Source organism: Gorilla gorilla, chromosome 13 (genome assembly GCF_029281585.2).
Source record: "Gorilla gorilla gorilla isolate KB3781 chromosome 13, NHGRI_mGorGor1-v2.1_pri, whole genome shotgun sequence".
Lineage (NCBI taxonomy): Eukaryota > Metazoa > Chordata > Mammalia > Primates > Hominidae > Gorilla > Gorilla gorilla.
The window spans coordinates 60,488,469-60,505,966 of record NC_073237.2 but is presented as its reverse complement, the minus strand read 5'-3'; the positions used below and the strand labels follow the sequence as shown (position 1 = coordinate 60,505,966).

Below are 17,498 nucleotides of genomic sequence, written 5' to 3'. Positions count from 1 at the left end.
CTGCAATAGAGGCCAGGCCTGGAAAGAGAGCAGCTGGTTGGGCTTTCCACAGAAGCAATAAGAAAGAGATCTACACAAGGGTGGAGTTGTGGGGGTAAAAGGAAAAGAACCCATTCTCTTCTTCCAGTAAGTTAACCAAATAATAAATTCACAGCCCTCCCCCAGTTCTGCCACCCAGAATCCTGAATGATGTGAATCCCAGGGTTCTGATAAGACCAGGGAGTTATGGTCAGAGATTCTGAGAATGCGTTCTCTCATGCATGACATGAAATTTGGCATGAGGGAGGATACCAGTGGCAGCCACTTACTGTAAGCAAGCCGTCACTGAGTAGCCCTCTCACACACCCCTATTTTACCATAACTTCCAGAAGCTCTTTGTGTTGCTTGTAGTCATGGTCACCAAACACAATGTGGTCATCATTTCTTTCTTGGGTCAATAAGCTAAGCAAGTGAAAATGACTAACTCTATCATACACAGAAAATAGCAGTTAAACATATATAAAACTAAAAAATGGCCTGGGTCTTATAATTTAGACTGCTCCTAGCCCTGCAGCGTATGACACAGCCACAAAAACCAAAGGTCACTTCGCATTTCCAAAAGAAGAATGTGGCCATTTTACTTGTCAAGGATCGTGAGCTTTCAGTCAACTACCATCAGATTTTAAATCAGTGGGATATGAAACATTTTAGTTGTAACAGTTGTATGTGTCTGGACTCCAAGACCATAAATATGTGTTTTGCAAAAGGCAGAAAAATACATTTTTTTCCAGGTGCATATCTACTTTAAAAACCAGGTATTCTATCTGTGGATTACAACTTAAGAGGACTGCTAAACTTTCACAGCAAAATTAATTGTTGCCAGTTGGCTATCACCCTACAAATCAAGCAGATGACAATGTAGCAACGTAACAGTTTTCAGAAGACATAATGCCCATAATATGTATGTTTTAGAAGAAAATGAAGGCTTCCTGCTAAAAATATATAGTCCCAGAACTAGAACTGCAGCATTAGTCAGCTCCTAAGAAACCCTGTTTATTATTTGCACTATTACATGTGTAAATAAATGCTTTGTGGTCCTAGATTCGATACACTGTTAAATCATCAATCTGAATTTTATAAAGATTCCACCTAGAAGTGGGGAGTGGTGGGCAGATCAGAGGAAGAGAAATCATCTCCCATACCCATTCTGAACAATACAATGAGAAGCTATGCATAAGCCTGCAAACATTAACCTATCAGCTTATTCTTTCACTGAACTATTTCTATTTTTGATATTTATCGTGCACTTCAGCAAAAATCAACTTTATAAAGTTATATGTCTTTGCAAAGCCTGGGAACAGTAGAAAAATGGGGAAATCCTATTGCACAAAAATTAATTTTGCAATGCAAAAAATATTTTTCTGGATAATTCGAGCCTTTATGTTTATTTCAGTAAAGCCAAATCCAGTAAACTATTTTCAGCCAGGATTAGTCAGAACTAAAAGGTTGGACTGTTTTCCTTCAGAGGCTGAATGTCTTTCCTGCCTGCAATAGGCCGGTGTGTTCCAGAGTAAATTGAATTGCCTTCAATTGCTTGTTTCTTTGTGGCATTTTTAATGCAGAACCCTAGTGACAGAGTAAGGTTTTGCTGTCTGGAAAGTAATTATTCTTTTCACTCATATAACCTGGCATTCTTGCAATGTATCAGCTTCAGATTTTCCTTGAGAAAAATCACAATGTGGTGCATAACGTAGTGACAAGAAATGCAATTCCATTCCACAAGAAATTCTTAAAACTCTTTCAGAAATACCTACTGGGCAGTGAAAAAGTGCTTTGAATACTTGCATTATAGCTATCACCTGTTTGGTTTGCTTTTGCATGAATAAGAAACCTTGGCCAATCTATAATCAAGCATACACATAGTCCAGATTCTTTTTCATCACTGACATACTACAGAAAGAAGGAACTCAGGCTGGGGAACCACAGTACAAATAAATTTCTGTTTAAATTGATTTATATATTTCACATATTTAGTACCTGTACCATACTCAATATCCAGGGAATACATAGAAATCTTAAGACTTTAAATGAAATATTTCTGTCCATCTAAACTAATACAAAACACATGTTCTTCTTTTTCCAATACTTAAGTGAGCTGTCTGAGATTGTGCAAAGCCATCCTGTGATCCCAAGGGTGATGCCCTGCTTATAAACCCTGAGGGTTTCTGTGAGGTGTGAAATTGTTGTGAAATCATTTAAGAATCGTATTATTCAAAAATAGTAAATTTTGCCAAGAAACAGAGAGAGTTCCAGGATGGATGCTGTGAAAGGCAGAGGCGAGGAAGAAAGAGACATCAGGCCCACTTCCCTCAGCACCAAAGGCTTCCCTGCTCTTTCTCCTCATCTCTCTCTACAAAATTACCTCTTAAAATTAGTTAAGATCCTGTGAGATTCTGCTCCTGTGTATCCCCTGGGTGATTTTATGCCGACTATAAATCATTAGCTAGTCTCTCAACCCTGGAAGGTACAGAGTGCAGGCATGTGGATGCATGCCGAAACACTTTTACTAGCCAAGTTGCTAAGTGGTGAGTTCCTTTTCAAATATCAAAACCACTCTTCTCTCCATCCCAATTCTAGCCCGGTTATTGGAGGGAAGAAAAAGTCACTGCATATTTGCTTTGGAAAAGAACTAAAGCTTGCTGATGTGCAATCTGTGTCCTTCTGCTCTTGCACATCCATACACATTAAGGAAATTCAAAGTTGGTACCTGGCTGGCATCTCCTTTCCAAGATTTTACACAGTGTGGCAGACTGATCACCTGCTGGGATGGATCATGTACCTTTGCAGAAGGAAATATAGAAATGGAGAGCCACTAATCATGGAAGAAATCTTCCCCTTCCTCAAGCTGAAGAGGAACCCCATCTCATGGATACCTAGACCACCACGCATGCAAACTCCATGGGCCGAGTTAGGAAAAAAACACACGTATGCAAAGCAAGCCGGGCCTTCAAGAGAGGTCACCCCTTGCGCTTCGGAAACTCACCGTACACTTGTTGGGCTTCTCCCCAGAGTGGACTCTCATGTGGATCAGCAGTTTATAGCGGGCGTTGAAGGGCTTGTATCTTCGAGGGCAACCGGCCCAGAAGCAAGTGAAGTCCTCCCCTTTGCGCTGGTCGATGTGGACCTTCTCAATGTGCCGCACGAGCTCCTCCTGTTGGTCGTACAGGGAGCTGCAGTCGATCCAGCGGCAGCAATGCTTGCCCCCGATGCCGTCCAACTCCCCGTCGTCGTCCAGGGTGACCTGGGGCAAGGCCAGCTGCTGGGCGTGGGGCCCGAGCTCCGGGTGGTGAAGGTGCGCATGGGCATGGTAAGGGGGTGGGGGACCTTGGGGCGGCGGCAGAGGAGGGAGAGGAGGCGCGGGGGGTAGGTCTACGGTGCTGCCCGGGAACTCCTCCAGGCGTTCGGTCTTGAACAGGCCGGCCGGCTGGCTGTCGGGGCCTGGCAGGCCATGCTGCACCACCATGTTGTTGACCAGGCCTGGCTGGAGGCCGCCGTGCTCCAGCTGTTGCATGCGCTCGTACTCCAGGGACCCGTCCTCGCCGTAGGCCGGCAGCGCCAGGCCTCCAGGGGCCACCAGCACGCCCTTCTGGCTGCTGGGCACCGGGCACGGCTGGGGAATGCAGCTGCCGCGCACGCCCAGGAAATGCCCGTAGACCTCTGGCTGCGGGGACATGTTGGCCGGTGAAGCCCTCGACCCGTTGATGTAGGCCACCAAGGACGTGGGCGACGTGCGGATGATGGTATTGAAATCTATCCCGATGCCATCGGACAGCGGGGACAAGGACAGTGCTCTCTTCTTAGAGCGGGCCGAGTGGGACCTGGTGGATGAGTGCCGAGGACTAGGGTAAGGAGAGTGGCTACTTTCCATGCCAAAAAGGTAGGATGGTAATGAGTTAGAGACACTATTGCTGGACATGGATGTCCCGGGAGGAAGGCTAAGGAGATCCCCTAGATCATGGCCATTCTGAGAGCTGTGGTTGGAGAGCGAAGGGAGGGCTCTGTAGCCCTGAGACCACTCCTGCTTCATGCTTGAGGCCGACTGACTTTCCGTCAGACTCAAGGTCGTGGACGCCAAAGACTCACGCGAAATAAGGGACCTGGAACAGCAGCCAGAAAGGAAGAAAAAAAAGATAAACATTTTAGCAGGATATGGATTGCTTAAGAGCTAAAAGAACACTGCATTGACAATCCCTTAAGTATTTCCCCTAATTACATTTTGTGCTAAACACACATTCTTGGGCTAAGATAAAATCCAAGGCTTCTAGTTCCAGGTAAATAACATTTTACCAAGAAGAACAACAAAACCTAATGCTCACTGAAATAATGTAACAAAAGATCTATTGTTATAAATAATCTTAGTACTTTAGTAATAAATAGTCCTTGCTTTATTTTTAAATAACTTTTTCAATATGGGGGAAAAAGGATAGAGACCTGGGAAAAATTACTGATACCTGTCAAAGCCAACCAAATAAGTATTTGTTAAGCACCTACTATGTGCAGCATGTTATGACAGGCTTTGCAGAATCTCAGCCTTCAAGTAAAATCTATTTGGGAAAGTAACATATAAACTCATGCTTTATTTGAAAAAAAGTAAATCCTCAAAGTCAAAGGGTTGTCCAGGGGACTTAATAATTTCACAATTTAGTTTCACTGATATTAAGGAATTATTCTGATTTTTTTAAAGATAGTAATTCACATTGCCAGTACTTAGTTACATCAAATCACCCCAGAAAATGAAAACAATATAAAAAGCAGCTATAATATATAAGGGAGTAACAAACTGATAACAAGTCATATCTGGAATTATGCATTAGAGCCATTCAGGATTTAATCACACTTGCTAGTTGGGTTTTCTGTGAACTCTCGTCCTTAAATCCAAGCAGCTTTGGGCCAAGAGCAGATCATTCACTTTCTGTAGTTCACTTTTGCAACAATTCCTCTCCTATTCTTCTTACCCTTTACAAACACACCCTATGTCTCACAATATATTATCTGCATATCAAAATGGTTCATAATGTAGCTCTGGTCACTTTAAAATTCATTTTGCTTTACTGTGACATTGTTGCCTTGAAAATAAAAATCACTTATTGATCTTTTGGCTAACTTTAAGTGTGAAAATAATTGAGAAGAAAAGATACGTCCCTTGGAAGGAAAATTTGCCACAGAGGCAAGACATAACATGCTGTATTTCTTGACTCAGACATGGTGTATATCAGAAGAACCTGGCTTATTATATGTACCTGCATTGACTTTCTACTGAAGTCTTTTTTACTGACAAAAAATTAATCACAACAAAACGTTATATAAAACGTGTGTCTTCTCAAAATGAACACATTGTTTCCAGCTGTTAAACATCAACCTGTCGTAAAGGAACTGAGGTAAAAGAAGCATTTTCATCCCACCTGTTCATCTTACTCTGTTTCACAAAATGGAAGCCACAAACACCATTTCATACAAGCATATGATATTAGCAAGAAAAACATCTTAGCTCCAAAATGCACAGTACAAGGTGATAACACCATCATCAACGAGATGTTACCATCGAGTGAAGTAATGTTTACCAAAGACAAACACAGCAGGAATTTACATCCAGTTGCCCTTGACATAGATTTTCCTCTTGGTCCACATCCTTAAATTTGGGTTGTAGTCTTTTTGCAAGCTCCACAGTGGTTTTGGAACCATCTAGTTTTTAATTCCCCATGGACACTTTTCAATTATTTTCCCAGCACACTTGCAGCATGTGGCTCTTCCTGCAGAGCTCAGCTGAAGGCTCCTGGTGATTGGATGCCAAGGGCCTTTTGGTCTCTTTCCCAGCAAGATCGAGGAATTGCTTTCGGACCCAAACTAAATTAGTAGTCCTATCATATAAGAGACAGAGACAACTGACTGCTTTACACCCGGAGGTTGAGAAGGTTCATAGAACATAAAGAACTAGATCTTTGGCAGAGCTACATGCCTGAATGGATGCACATTCTCAGGTGCTACAATTGCCCGTCATTGTCATACTGGAGCATATTAGATTGTTAAGTCATGACTAACAGACAGAAGTATGTTATCCACCTATATATACTTTGCTTATAAAATTGTATTATTTGGTTTCAGTGCAGCCTATAGTGAAACGTTCATTTGCTCCATTGTTGAGAGATGATTCTCATTTCTCTCAAATTATACTTAAATATGGCTCAATTAAAATCTGAGCATAAAGCCATGCAGGCACATTACATAACTTTTTGGGCATCTGAGTTTTCTAAGACAATTATATATTTTTCAGAAAGCAAATTCTATATTCTATTCATTAAAGTATTAATATGAACAGAGAACTCTCTTCTATCTCAAACACCTAATGAGAACAAAACTTCCCCAAATGGCCTTTGCCTAGCAGCCAGTCTTCCTCCTGTGTGATTACTCAGATCTTTTAATCTTTCAAAGCTCTAATCCATGACATCTCTCCCCAATACACTAGCTCCCAGTGGAAGTTCTCTTCCCAAAGAAGTTATATACTGTCTGCAACGTGTCTTAAATGTAGTTAACTTCAGGCATCTGTGGGTGTTATATTCTTCAATAAATTTCAAAGTCTTTTAACAGAAGGGATCATTTTTATCTTCCCAGTGCCTACCAGAATGTAAGATACATACTAAGTACTCAAAAAACTGTTGATTAGGAAAGTAAATAAATAATCAATATAATGACAACAGAACGTTATTTATGGCACTCACAAAGCATTTTCCCTATATATGATCTCATTTGATACAACCTGTCAGTTAAGTAAACTGTATTTTAAAAATAACTTCTATTTTACAAAGAATAAAACAGGGTTTGGGAAATTTCTCCCAGTGACACACACACACACACACACACACACACCCTCCAAAGTTCTTAGAGAAATACAAGTGAAGCTGTGCTTGATAGGCAGTGACCTACTGGATCATACACATTCTCTATTGTTTTCTTTACATTGTATCCCACATGTGACCCACAATGCTCTGCTTAATTGAAAGACCTGGTATAACAGGCTTAAAGTCACACAAGCTACGATGGGCACCCAAATTTTCTGTTCTTCCTGTAATAATATGTTGAATGAATGTGAATGGTTCCAAAGGATTCTCGCCTCTAACTCCTGCTGCTACCCACACCAGGCCCACAGCAAAGAAAGTGACAGCTGTATCATCATTTGAGAGCAATCTCCATTTCCATACGCTCATCTGATCCTAATGATATTACTTCTGGTGATTGGTTAATTTGGAACTATATGTAAAAGGAAAGGAGATATATCTTGAACAAAATAAAACTAATAGGAAAACTCAGAAACCATCAGCAAAAATGATTAGGATGGCTGGTCAAGCAAGAACTCAGTAACTTGTATGGGGCCATAAGAGCATGAGAGGCATGATGACCATGTTAGATGTTTGCTTCAATATCAAGCTCAAAAGAAGTTCTAATACATCACATGGATAATTCCTCAAAAGAAAAAATATATTCCCTATATATGTAGATCATGAAAAAGACGGCCAGTCCTAGTCTATCTGGAAATTCCTGTCTATGTGCCTCAGCAAATCCCCTAAAAGAATTAGTACTGTATCTAAAGACAGGATGGCTTTATAAACTGTTACAATTTACAGAGAGCCTGGAGTGCATCCTCAACCCCCTTAGCCTTCTCTGACCTTTGTGGATATACTCTCAAAGGAAACCATCACCAAGAATTTCTGATTTAGGAAACAAAAATCTAAATACAGTACCTTTTTGGATCTGGAATGACATTTGGTGATGGCTGAACTTTGTCAACGACAAGCTAAGCACTTGGACTTTCTGTGTCCTGGTTCCATCGGGTCTCAAACAGAAATATTTGCAGGTAGTTTATGAATATTCAATCATAAAATGCAGGATTACAATGCATGTGAAAACACTAGAAAAGCTAAGTATGCTACCAAACCCATGCAGGTGGCATCTGAGTAGAATGTTTCTTCTACTACTCAATGTTCGTTAGACTGCTCTATGAAACTGCTGTATGATGTTATTGTATCAGCACCTCAGCCTTGTCATTTTAGGGGAAATATATACAATGGCCTCTGTATTCGAGTTTTGGCAAGGCCTAAATCAAGAATGACTCCTGGATCTTCAAGACGGTAAAGTATAGTTTGCATTTATCATTAAGCACAGGTAATCAGAAATGGTTGGAAATTAATCTAGGCAAATATATAGCATTAAGGCAGGATTCTTATTATTGGATTAAATAGAATCCAACAAAGCTAAGGAAAAAGAGCTTTTCCCCAAGATGAGCACACCCAAAAAACATACCCAAAGGAGGTCAAAAGAAAAAATACAAACAGCCAATAAATCTATGAAACTTCATAGATTTATTTATGAAAACTTTAATATTGTCAATAATTAAGAATGCAAATTAAGATAAAATAACATTTTACAGATCAAACTGGCAAAGTTTCTAAACTAGTAAAAGTTCTAAAAATAATAATACCTAGTAATGAATGGTGTCTTAGAAAACAGGTACTCTCTTAGACTGCTGGTTAGTTTATAAATTGCTAGTAAGTTCCTGCAGTACAATTTGAGAATATGTGTAAAAAGCCTCAAAACTCTTTTAACACAACAAATTTTACTTTTAAGAATTTATTCTAATAATCAGAATTGTGCAACAAAAGATGTTCAGAGCTGATCCAATAAAGCATTATTTATAATTTTTAAAGAATGGGAAACAACTAAGTGCCAACTAACAAAAGACTAATTTTTAAAATTATAATTTTATTTATACACTTTCTTTATAAAGTGGAATCCTGGACAGAAAGAAGCCATTATATGATGTTGAAAGAGGCTTTTATTATAAAAGCTTATAATATATTAACTGGAAAAAGGTAATTAAAAACTATGTAGATTACTAGATCAATTTAGTGGAAAGGAAAGCCTATGTTTATTGTATATGTTTGACTATAACTGGAAGGAAGTATATCCAAATTCCACCCATGGTTGTCTCTGGGGATAGAATTCAGGATGACTGTCATTTAGTGCTTGGTACTTTTCCATGTTTTCCACATTTTCTACAGTGAATAAGAATTATATAATCAGGAAAAACAAAACATTTTGCAGCTTTTCATAGGGCAGCATCTCTCAAACTGGACAGTTCATGCCCCCTTTTCCACTTCCATCCACTCCCAGCATGCCCCCAATGTATAAAACACTAAGCTGATTCTCTCTCCATCTTCTCTTTATCTGCAGTAAAATGTTGAACTTTGCCTCTTATTCTTTCTCTCCATTGATGAAATACACAAACCAAGGCTCACAAATAAATGCAACCTTTCCAAATTGCTAAAAGTAAGTTCCATATTTCACCAAGCAATTCCCAATTCCTGTTTCTTTGCTCATCCTGAAAAAAAAATTCCATAGAAGGACTAAAATAATAAATACATAGTCAAAAACACTTGTCAGTGAATCGTTAAGGTGTTGTCTTTTAAGGTTATAAAATTATGCTAAGGAATCAAATATGCCAGAAAACACTGAGATAATGACCCCTCTCTGGCCGACCCATAAAAGGGACTGCGTAAGATACATGGCTTAAGCAGTCTGTGCCCTGACTACTGTCAGTTTCACCGTTAATTATACTTCTGCCTTCAAGGCATGGGCTGGCCTTGCCACAGAAAGGAAGCTGAAGGCTTCCCAATGACACCCACCCCATGAGCACAGTTCATTTTACATGCAGCACTCAGCAAGTCTGAGGAGTCCCTTAAGGCATAATCATCAATGGGAAAATGACAGCAGCTTTCCATCACAAAAAGTCTCAGGTGAAAAACAAGTTTCTATCTCATGAAAAAATTGGCATAAATAAATGATTCAGGAACTATGATTTCAGAGTCTCAAATAGTGACTATGAGGGACAGCACAGAGATACAAGAGGGGAGAACAGGGTTAGGAGGAAGGAAAGGAAGAAGACACAAGACCTCAGAACTGCAAGGCACATAGCAGGTTACAGATCCTAAAGAAGAGGAAGCAGGGGCTTAGAGAGTAAAATTCCTTTGCAAGACCATAGTTATGGCAGAACTAGGACTAAGGCAGAAACTGTGGATTGTGTTTTTCCAAGAAAATAACTTCTAGAAGATAAAATAATTTATTTCAAACATAGAAATAGACCTTAAACACTGTACAGTATTTTGGTTTTATGCCCCCTCCCACCTAATATCAACCTTAAGAGAGATAAAGCTTTGTCTGAGGGGGTGATTTCCCTTTTCTATTCAATTCCCTCCCTTGGAGATAGACACATGGCATTTATAGTACCTACTTACTCTGGAACCTAATCGACATTGTGTTGAAATGTTATGTAACTCAAACACGAAAGTATGCCTTTCCAGACACATCATAAAGTCTTAAAATTTATGCTTTCTATCTTTACTCTCTCTACTAGGCCCCTAAACTTCAACTATTATATTATGCAGATAGTAGGAACTTAACAAATATTTAAGTAGATGGGTAGCTGGATGGATGCACAGATGGACAAAACAGATTGTAGAGCTGCCTGGAAACTCTGCATCATATTCATAGAAAACCTGGCAGGTAAGATAGGTGTACATGGACCATGCAAATTTGCTAGGCCATGATATGATTGCTTCACCAGAAATTGACAAATTTACACACCGTGTTTCAGTCACTGAGGCCCCACAATCTCAAATTAGGTATTCATTTCACTCACACCACAAGACAGTAGGTATTAAAGCATTCCTCCCAATTAAGATGATAAGATGGCACATACTTAGTTTTAGACATATTCCCCTACAAACCTCAAATTGAGAGAGTTGCTTGAGTGTGTAAGTGTATGAGTGTGTGTGTGTGTATTCAGAAAGAGAAGGGAAAACACTTGTGGGGTGTGTTTATATCATAAAGAAAGGGGAAAAAAAAGTTAACTTGAGACCTGGTATCTGAAGGAGGTATATTCAGGTTGGCTGCATTCATTGCCCTCTGTAAGCTAGGACTGATCTGGTTGCATGCTGTAGAGACCTGGCTTGCTGGAGGTGAAATGAGTCCCAGTCGCTGAACCATCATGGGACTGCTGGTGACCACTAGATTGTTGCAGCTGCCTTTTCCAATGGACTTGCACTGAGGCCCAAAGCCAAGAGCCCCTAAAAACAAATGAATCAGGTTAGCTTTCATGTCCCTTACATCAGAAATCAGTAAATACAGACATGTGCACGCTTATATCAGGACCCATCTTTAGAGACAGTCCTCAGATCATTTTTTTTTTTTAGTATTGGTGATAGCAAAAGGCTTTCTCCAATTCCAATGACAAAGCCATAATGCTATAATAGAAACCTTTCCATAATCAGCACTCATAGAAAATGTGCTTAAATTTTACTCCTTCTATGTAGAAGTGTCCAGTTACACTAAAAATCATATTTTATAATATCCTTACCTAAAGGGTTAAGGTGGTAAGTAGATGGGATTGCCTGTATCAAACCAAGTTTTTTCCTAGAATAGCTAATATCTTGAATCACCCAGCAAGGAAAGTTGACACTACTGGAAAAAACCTGTTTAACTGGTTTACTTCATTCCAAATCTGTACTTCCAAAAAGTCCCTTCACAAGGATGTAGTCTGGCTGTGTCTCTCTACTCTTGATTTTTTTTCTCCTCATCTCAACACATTGTCATTGGACATCTACTCAATTTTTAAAAATATCAGGATGAGAGAGTTGTAAACAAAATGCTCATTTGAAAAACAGCATGGTAACCAAATTGGACATAGATTTTTCATTTTCATTAGTAACAATCTTTCAGTGTAGTAAAAGCTGGTACATACCCAAAGGGGAAAGAAAAAAAGGAATCCACAAGAATCTGTGTCGTTATGGAAAAGTGAAAAGCAAAGAGTTTGAGAAAGGCAAACACTGCCATGACTCATTTATAAAAAAATCATAATGAGCTGAATCATTCTAGACATTCTTTTTACATGGATGCACTTTTTCAAACTTTTTTGTCAACTACCTGGTCAAGTCTCAGTAACTATACACTCTGTCCCCATTTCTAGCAAACAAAAATATATACGATCTCAATCTTTAACAAATTAAGCTTTACATTGCAAATTTCCCATCTTTTTCATTGATATATTTGGGATCGAAGTAGAAAGTGTCACTGTCACTTTTCTTAGCTGTAGGGGTCATAATTTCCTATTTTGTTTTCCCCAAAATTAAATCAATAGCCCAAAAGTGCCTTTGTCATCTTTTGTAACATTCTTCCCAAGAGCCCCCCAAAACAACAGAACAAACAAGACATTGGAGCAGTCACTGTTTCCATCAGTGCAGCCCTATCTCAAAAATGCTGGGGGAGTCACAGCATCATTAGCTGCCAGGAATCCTGGTCTAGTGCAGACTTATGGGACACTAAAATCCAAGTGGTAATTGACCTGCACAAAATCACACAGGGATTCAAAGAGAGAACAGAAACTGATTCTACTAGAATGTATTTTTATGACACCTGTGTGCTTAAATTTAGGCTCTGATATGCCTAGTTTCTTCCTTGTACACTTTCCAAGATCATTTGCTCCAAAAGAAATTTCTCTGATTTTCTTTCCCAGATGCATAAACCAGAACCTCTCCTTTACCCCTCCCATTGCAGTTTATATCTGATCCATCTTCTTGTGCCTTAAAAGATCAGTTATAGATATTCTGTTTTTGTAACTCATAAAGCACTGTATTATCCGGGCTTCATCTTGACACCAAGAATAGTAGGTACACTTTTATGTAAATGCATCATAAATTCAATATCTTTAAAAATCTCAATAATCTACATGCATTAGCTTTTCAAATTCCCTTTTTACCTTGAAAAAAGGCAATGTGATGGTTCATAGCCTAGTCCAGTATATAAGACTGAATGAATGAATTCTCTATATGAATTCTTTCCCCAGGTCCCATTGCTACTAGCCACTATTATTAAAAGCAACATCAAATATCAAGTATTCTGTCAAATTTAATGTCATATATTTATCTAAGGAACTCAGTCATTCCATGCCTATTTCCTCTTCAGAAAAAAGGTATTAATATCTATCTACCTCTAAAACAAAGATATAGCAGCTGGAACAGCATCCAACAAATACTACTTGATGGCAAAACATACCATTCCAAAACTAAAATGGCACATATTGTAAGGTGTACCATTATTTTATGTACCAGTAAGAACATGAACTGCCAGTCCAACTAGTGCATGATGTCCAGATTTCAGAGATGTTGTAATGTAAAAACATGCACACCTTAGAGCCAATACAAACTAATGTGATCACTGAAACATTTATTTTAACCCTTATCTTGTTCATGCTCTTCTCTTTGCCTGGAATGCCCTTACCCTAACTTATCCACCTAGTGAGCACCTCTGCATCTTTAAGGTCTCAATTCAAGGGTCACCTCCTATATGACCTCCTCCTCCACTACCTGTTAGGCAGATCTGACCACTGCTTCTTTCATTTGTCCACATCTCCCATCACACATGTGCCTCCTCAGCACCTATAGTGCTTCAGGGAACTAAACTCTTTACATGCCTGCCATCTTCTCACTTTTATACTTCACTGCTGTTTAAAGACAAAGCTCTTGTTTGAGGCATCTCTACTTCCTTAGCACCTAACCTAGGGTCTAATGCACATTACATTATAAAGTCTATCCAGTGAAATTAGAATGAATGAAAGAAAATAAAAGATACTTATAAGTGAATATTAAATACTGACAAGTTATTCCACTGAAACTCTCCTGGTCATCTTTTTTGATATACAGTACCATTTTTCAAAAAGCAGAAACAAAAAACTCCAAGTCAATCCTTTGATATCTCTCCACAGAACTGCTAACTAGATCTGAATGGAATATGAAGTCAGTGGGGGTAGTAATTATAAATCCATCTTCCTGGGCCAGAATTTTACACTGGTCAAGGCTGCCTCTGTAACTCTCTACTCTGGATTCATACATTCACATTGTTTTCTTGCTTTGTAATAAAGAAATGCTAATTATCTCCCTAATATCTCCACATCCTTACTATACCACCTCCTAATCCCAAATTCACTGGTCAACTTTACACTTTACACTCAAGTGTAAAGCCAAAAGGCCAAGAAGCGATCACTGGTCAACTTTAACCCCATCTAAGCACAAATGGTATCACAAATGGTATCCTTGAAGCATGAAAATTAATGGTGAACTTCTTGGGAACATGTAAATGTTTGTGGTACAACTATGAGGATGTTCTGGAAAATGGAAAATGGCAACATCTGTCTCACACATGCAGGCAAACAAGTCTGACCAAGAACCACTGTGCTCAATACAGCCATCTAAGTGTTTTTCATAATGCCAGAAACATAATGAACACCTATACCTCCAGACTTCTCAGAATTGTGCAGTGTCTTGGAGTGTGGGCTCTGGAGATAGCTTGCCTGGGATCTGCTATTTGGGGACTTAGGCAAATTACTTAACATTTTTGTGCTGTATTTCTCCATGTCTATGTCTTCTCATCGCAAAACAGGGATAAAGTTAACCCTCCCTCTGATATGGTTTGGATCTGTGTCCCCACCCAAAACTCACATTCAACTGTAATGACCAGTTTTGGAGGTGGGGCCCGGTAGAAGGTGATTGGATCATGGGGGGTGGATCCTTCAGAAATGGTTTAGCACCATCCTTTGGTGCTGTTTTCATGGTAAGAGTTCTCATGAGATCTGGACGTTTCAAAGTGTGTGGCACCTCCCCCTCTCTCTCTTCCTCCTGCTCCAGCCATGTAACAAACACATGCCTGTTTCCCCTTCACCTTCCACCATGATTGAAAGTTTCCTGAGGCCTCCCCAGAAGCTTCTATGCTTCCTGTTAAGCCTGCAGAACCATGAGCCAATTAAACCACTTTTCTTTATAAATTAGCCAGGCTCGGGTATTTCTTCATAGCAATGCAAGAACAGACTAATACCAAGGAGTGGGGCATTACCATGATACCTGAAAATGTGGAAGAAGCTTTGGAATTGGGTATGGACAGAAGTTGAAAGAGTGTGGAGGACTCAGAAGAAGACAGGAAGATGTGGAAAATATTGGAACTTCCTAGAGACTGCCTGAATTATGACAAAAATGCTGATAGTGATATGGACAGTGAAGTCCAGGCTGAGGAGGTCTCAGATGGAGATGAGGAACTTGTTGGGAACTGGAGCAAAGGTCACTTTTATTATGCATTAGCAGTGAGGTTGTAGGCATTGTGCCCCTGCTCTCAGGATCTCTGGAACTGTGAATTTGAGAGTGATTTAGTGTATCTGGAGGAAGAAATTTCTAAGCAGCAAAGAGTTCAAGATGTGGCCTAGCTGTTTCTAACAATCTGTGTTTATATATGTGAGCAAAGAAATGACCTGAAACTGGAAGTTATATTTAAAAGGGAAGCAGAGTGTAAAAGTTTGGAAAATTTACAGCCTGGCCATGTGGTAGAAAAGAAAAAAGCATTTTCAGGAGAGGAATTCAAGCAGGCTGCAGAAATTTGCATAAGACGAGGCAAGTACTGACAGCCAAGACAATGGGGGAAGGCCCCAAAAGCATTTCAGAGAACTTTCTGGCAGCACCTCTCATCACAGGCCCAAAGGCCTAAGAGGGAAGAATGATTTTATGGGCCAGGCCCAGGGCCCTGCTGCACTGCACAGCCTCCGAACACTGCTCCCTGCATCCCAGCAGCTCTAGCTCCAGTCTTGGCTCAAAAGGGCCCAGGTACAGCTCAGGCCTCTGCTTCAGAGGGTGCAAACCATAGATAACTTGGTGGCTTCCACATGGTGTTAAGCCTGTAGGTGCACGAAATGCAAGAGTTGAGGCTTGGAAGCATCCGCCTAGATTTCAGAGGATGTATGGAAAAGGCTGGATGTCCAGACAGAAGCCTGCTGCAGGGGTAGAGGCCACATGGAGAACCACTTCTAAGGAGGTGTGGAGGTGAAATGTGGGGTTGAAGCCTCCACACAGTCTCCACTGCAGTACTGTGTAATGGAGCTGTGACAAGAGGGACACCATCTTCCAGACCCCAAAATGGTAGATGCACTGTCAGCTTGCACCCTGCACCTGGAAAAGCCACAGGTACTCAATGCCAGCCCATGAAAACAGCTGCCAGGGCTGCACCCTGCAAAGCCTCAGAAGCAGAGCTGCCCAAGGCCTTAGGAGCCCACCTGTTGCACCAGTGTGGCCTGGATGTGAAACAAGGAGTTAAAGGAGATTATTTGGGAGCTTTAAGATTTAATGACTGCCCTAGGGGGGTTGGGGCTTGCATAGGACCTATAGCCCCTTTATTTTGGCCAATTTCTCCCTTTTGGAATGGGAATGTTTACCCAATGTCTGTACCTCCATTGTATCTTAGCAGTAACTAACTTGTTTTTTGATTTTACAGGCTCATAGGTAGAAGCACTAGCCTTGTCTCAGATGAATCTTTAGACTTTGGACTTTTGAGTTAATGCTGGAATGAGTTAAGACTTTGGAGACTGTTGAGAAGGGATGATTGTATTTTGCAATGTGAGGACATGAGATTTGGGAGGGGTCAGGGTGATATGATATGCTTTGGATCTGTGTCCCCACCCAAATCTCATGTTCAATTGTAATGCCCAATTTTGGAGGTGGGGCCTGGTGGGAGGTGATTGGATCAGTGGGATAGAGCCTTCATGAATGCTTTGGCACTGTCCCTTTGGTGCTATTCTCATGTTAGAGTTCCCATGAGATCTGGTTGTATAAAAGTGTGTGGCACTGCCCATGGCTCTCCCTTCCTCCTGCTCCAGCCATGTAAGATGTGACTGCTTCACCTTCACTTTCTGCCATCATTGAAAGTTTCCTGAGGCCACCCCAAATGCTGTTATGCTTCTTGTTAAGCCTGCAGAACTGTGAACCAATTAAACCTCTTTTCTTTGTAAATTACCCTGTCTCAAGTATTTCTTTACACCAGTGTGAGAACGGACTAATACAACCTCATAAGGTTGTTGTGCATCTAGTATTAACAACATACATAGAGGACTCAGCACACTATCAAGCACGCAGTAGGTACTTAATGGATGTTAACTGCTATTGTTGTTATTGATACTATGATTGTTACATGCCTGTCATTGCTTTTTTGCTCCATTCTCTTTCTAAGGAAAATATTCCTTTATAATTCCTTGCACAAAACAAGATAGTAAATAATGCTGTTTAATTCTCTTCTCATTTCCAATATTCTTTCTGCTTTAAGTCTACGGCCAATGTTTTTTAAAAAAAAAAAACAAACTACATGTCATCACAGAAGAAAAGTTTTCAATTGGCCAAGTTTGAATGTTCCTTAGCTTGTTATTCCTGAAAACAAACCATACAACTTTTCTGACTACCAGATGTGCCAATGACTTGTGCACTGGTTTTCATTTTGAAACACTGCTTATTTTTAGAGACTACATGATGTATTTTAAAAATGTGTTTACTGCTCAAATGAGGACCTAAGTGGATGGCATTCTGAGTACCACATACATTCTAGCC

At 40.0% G+C, this 17,498-nt stretch overlaps 1 protein-coding gene across 6 annotated transcripts in view; it reads right to left on the bottom strand.

The window, feature by feature from the left end:
• The window catches only part of GLIS3 (GLIS family zinc finger 3), a 548,502-nt gene that overhangs the window by 306,122 nt on the left and 224,882 nt on the right, over positions 1–17,498 (bottom strand). For all 6 annotated transcript variants that reach the window (XM_055350627.2, XM_055350629.2, XM_031014823.3 and 3 more), the window contains 2 exons: positions 10,949–11,156; positions 3,023–4,136 (listed from right to left, as the gene is read on the bottom strand). In XM_055350627.2, the coding sequence (XP_055206602.2) occupies positions 3,023–4,136; positions 10,949–11,156 (1,322 nt within the window). The remainder of the gene's footprint in view (positions 1–3,022; positions 4,137–10,948; positions 11,157–17,498) is intronic.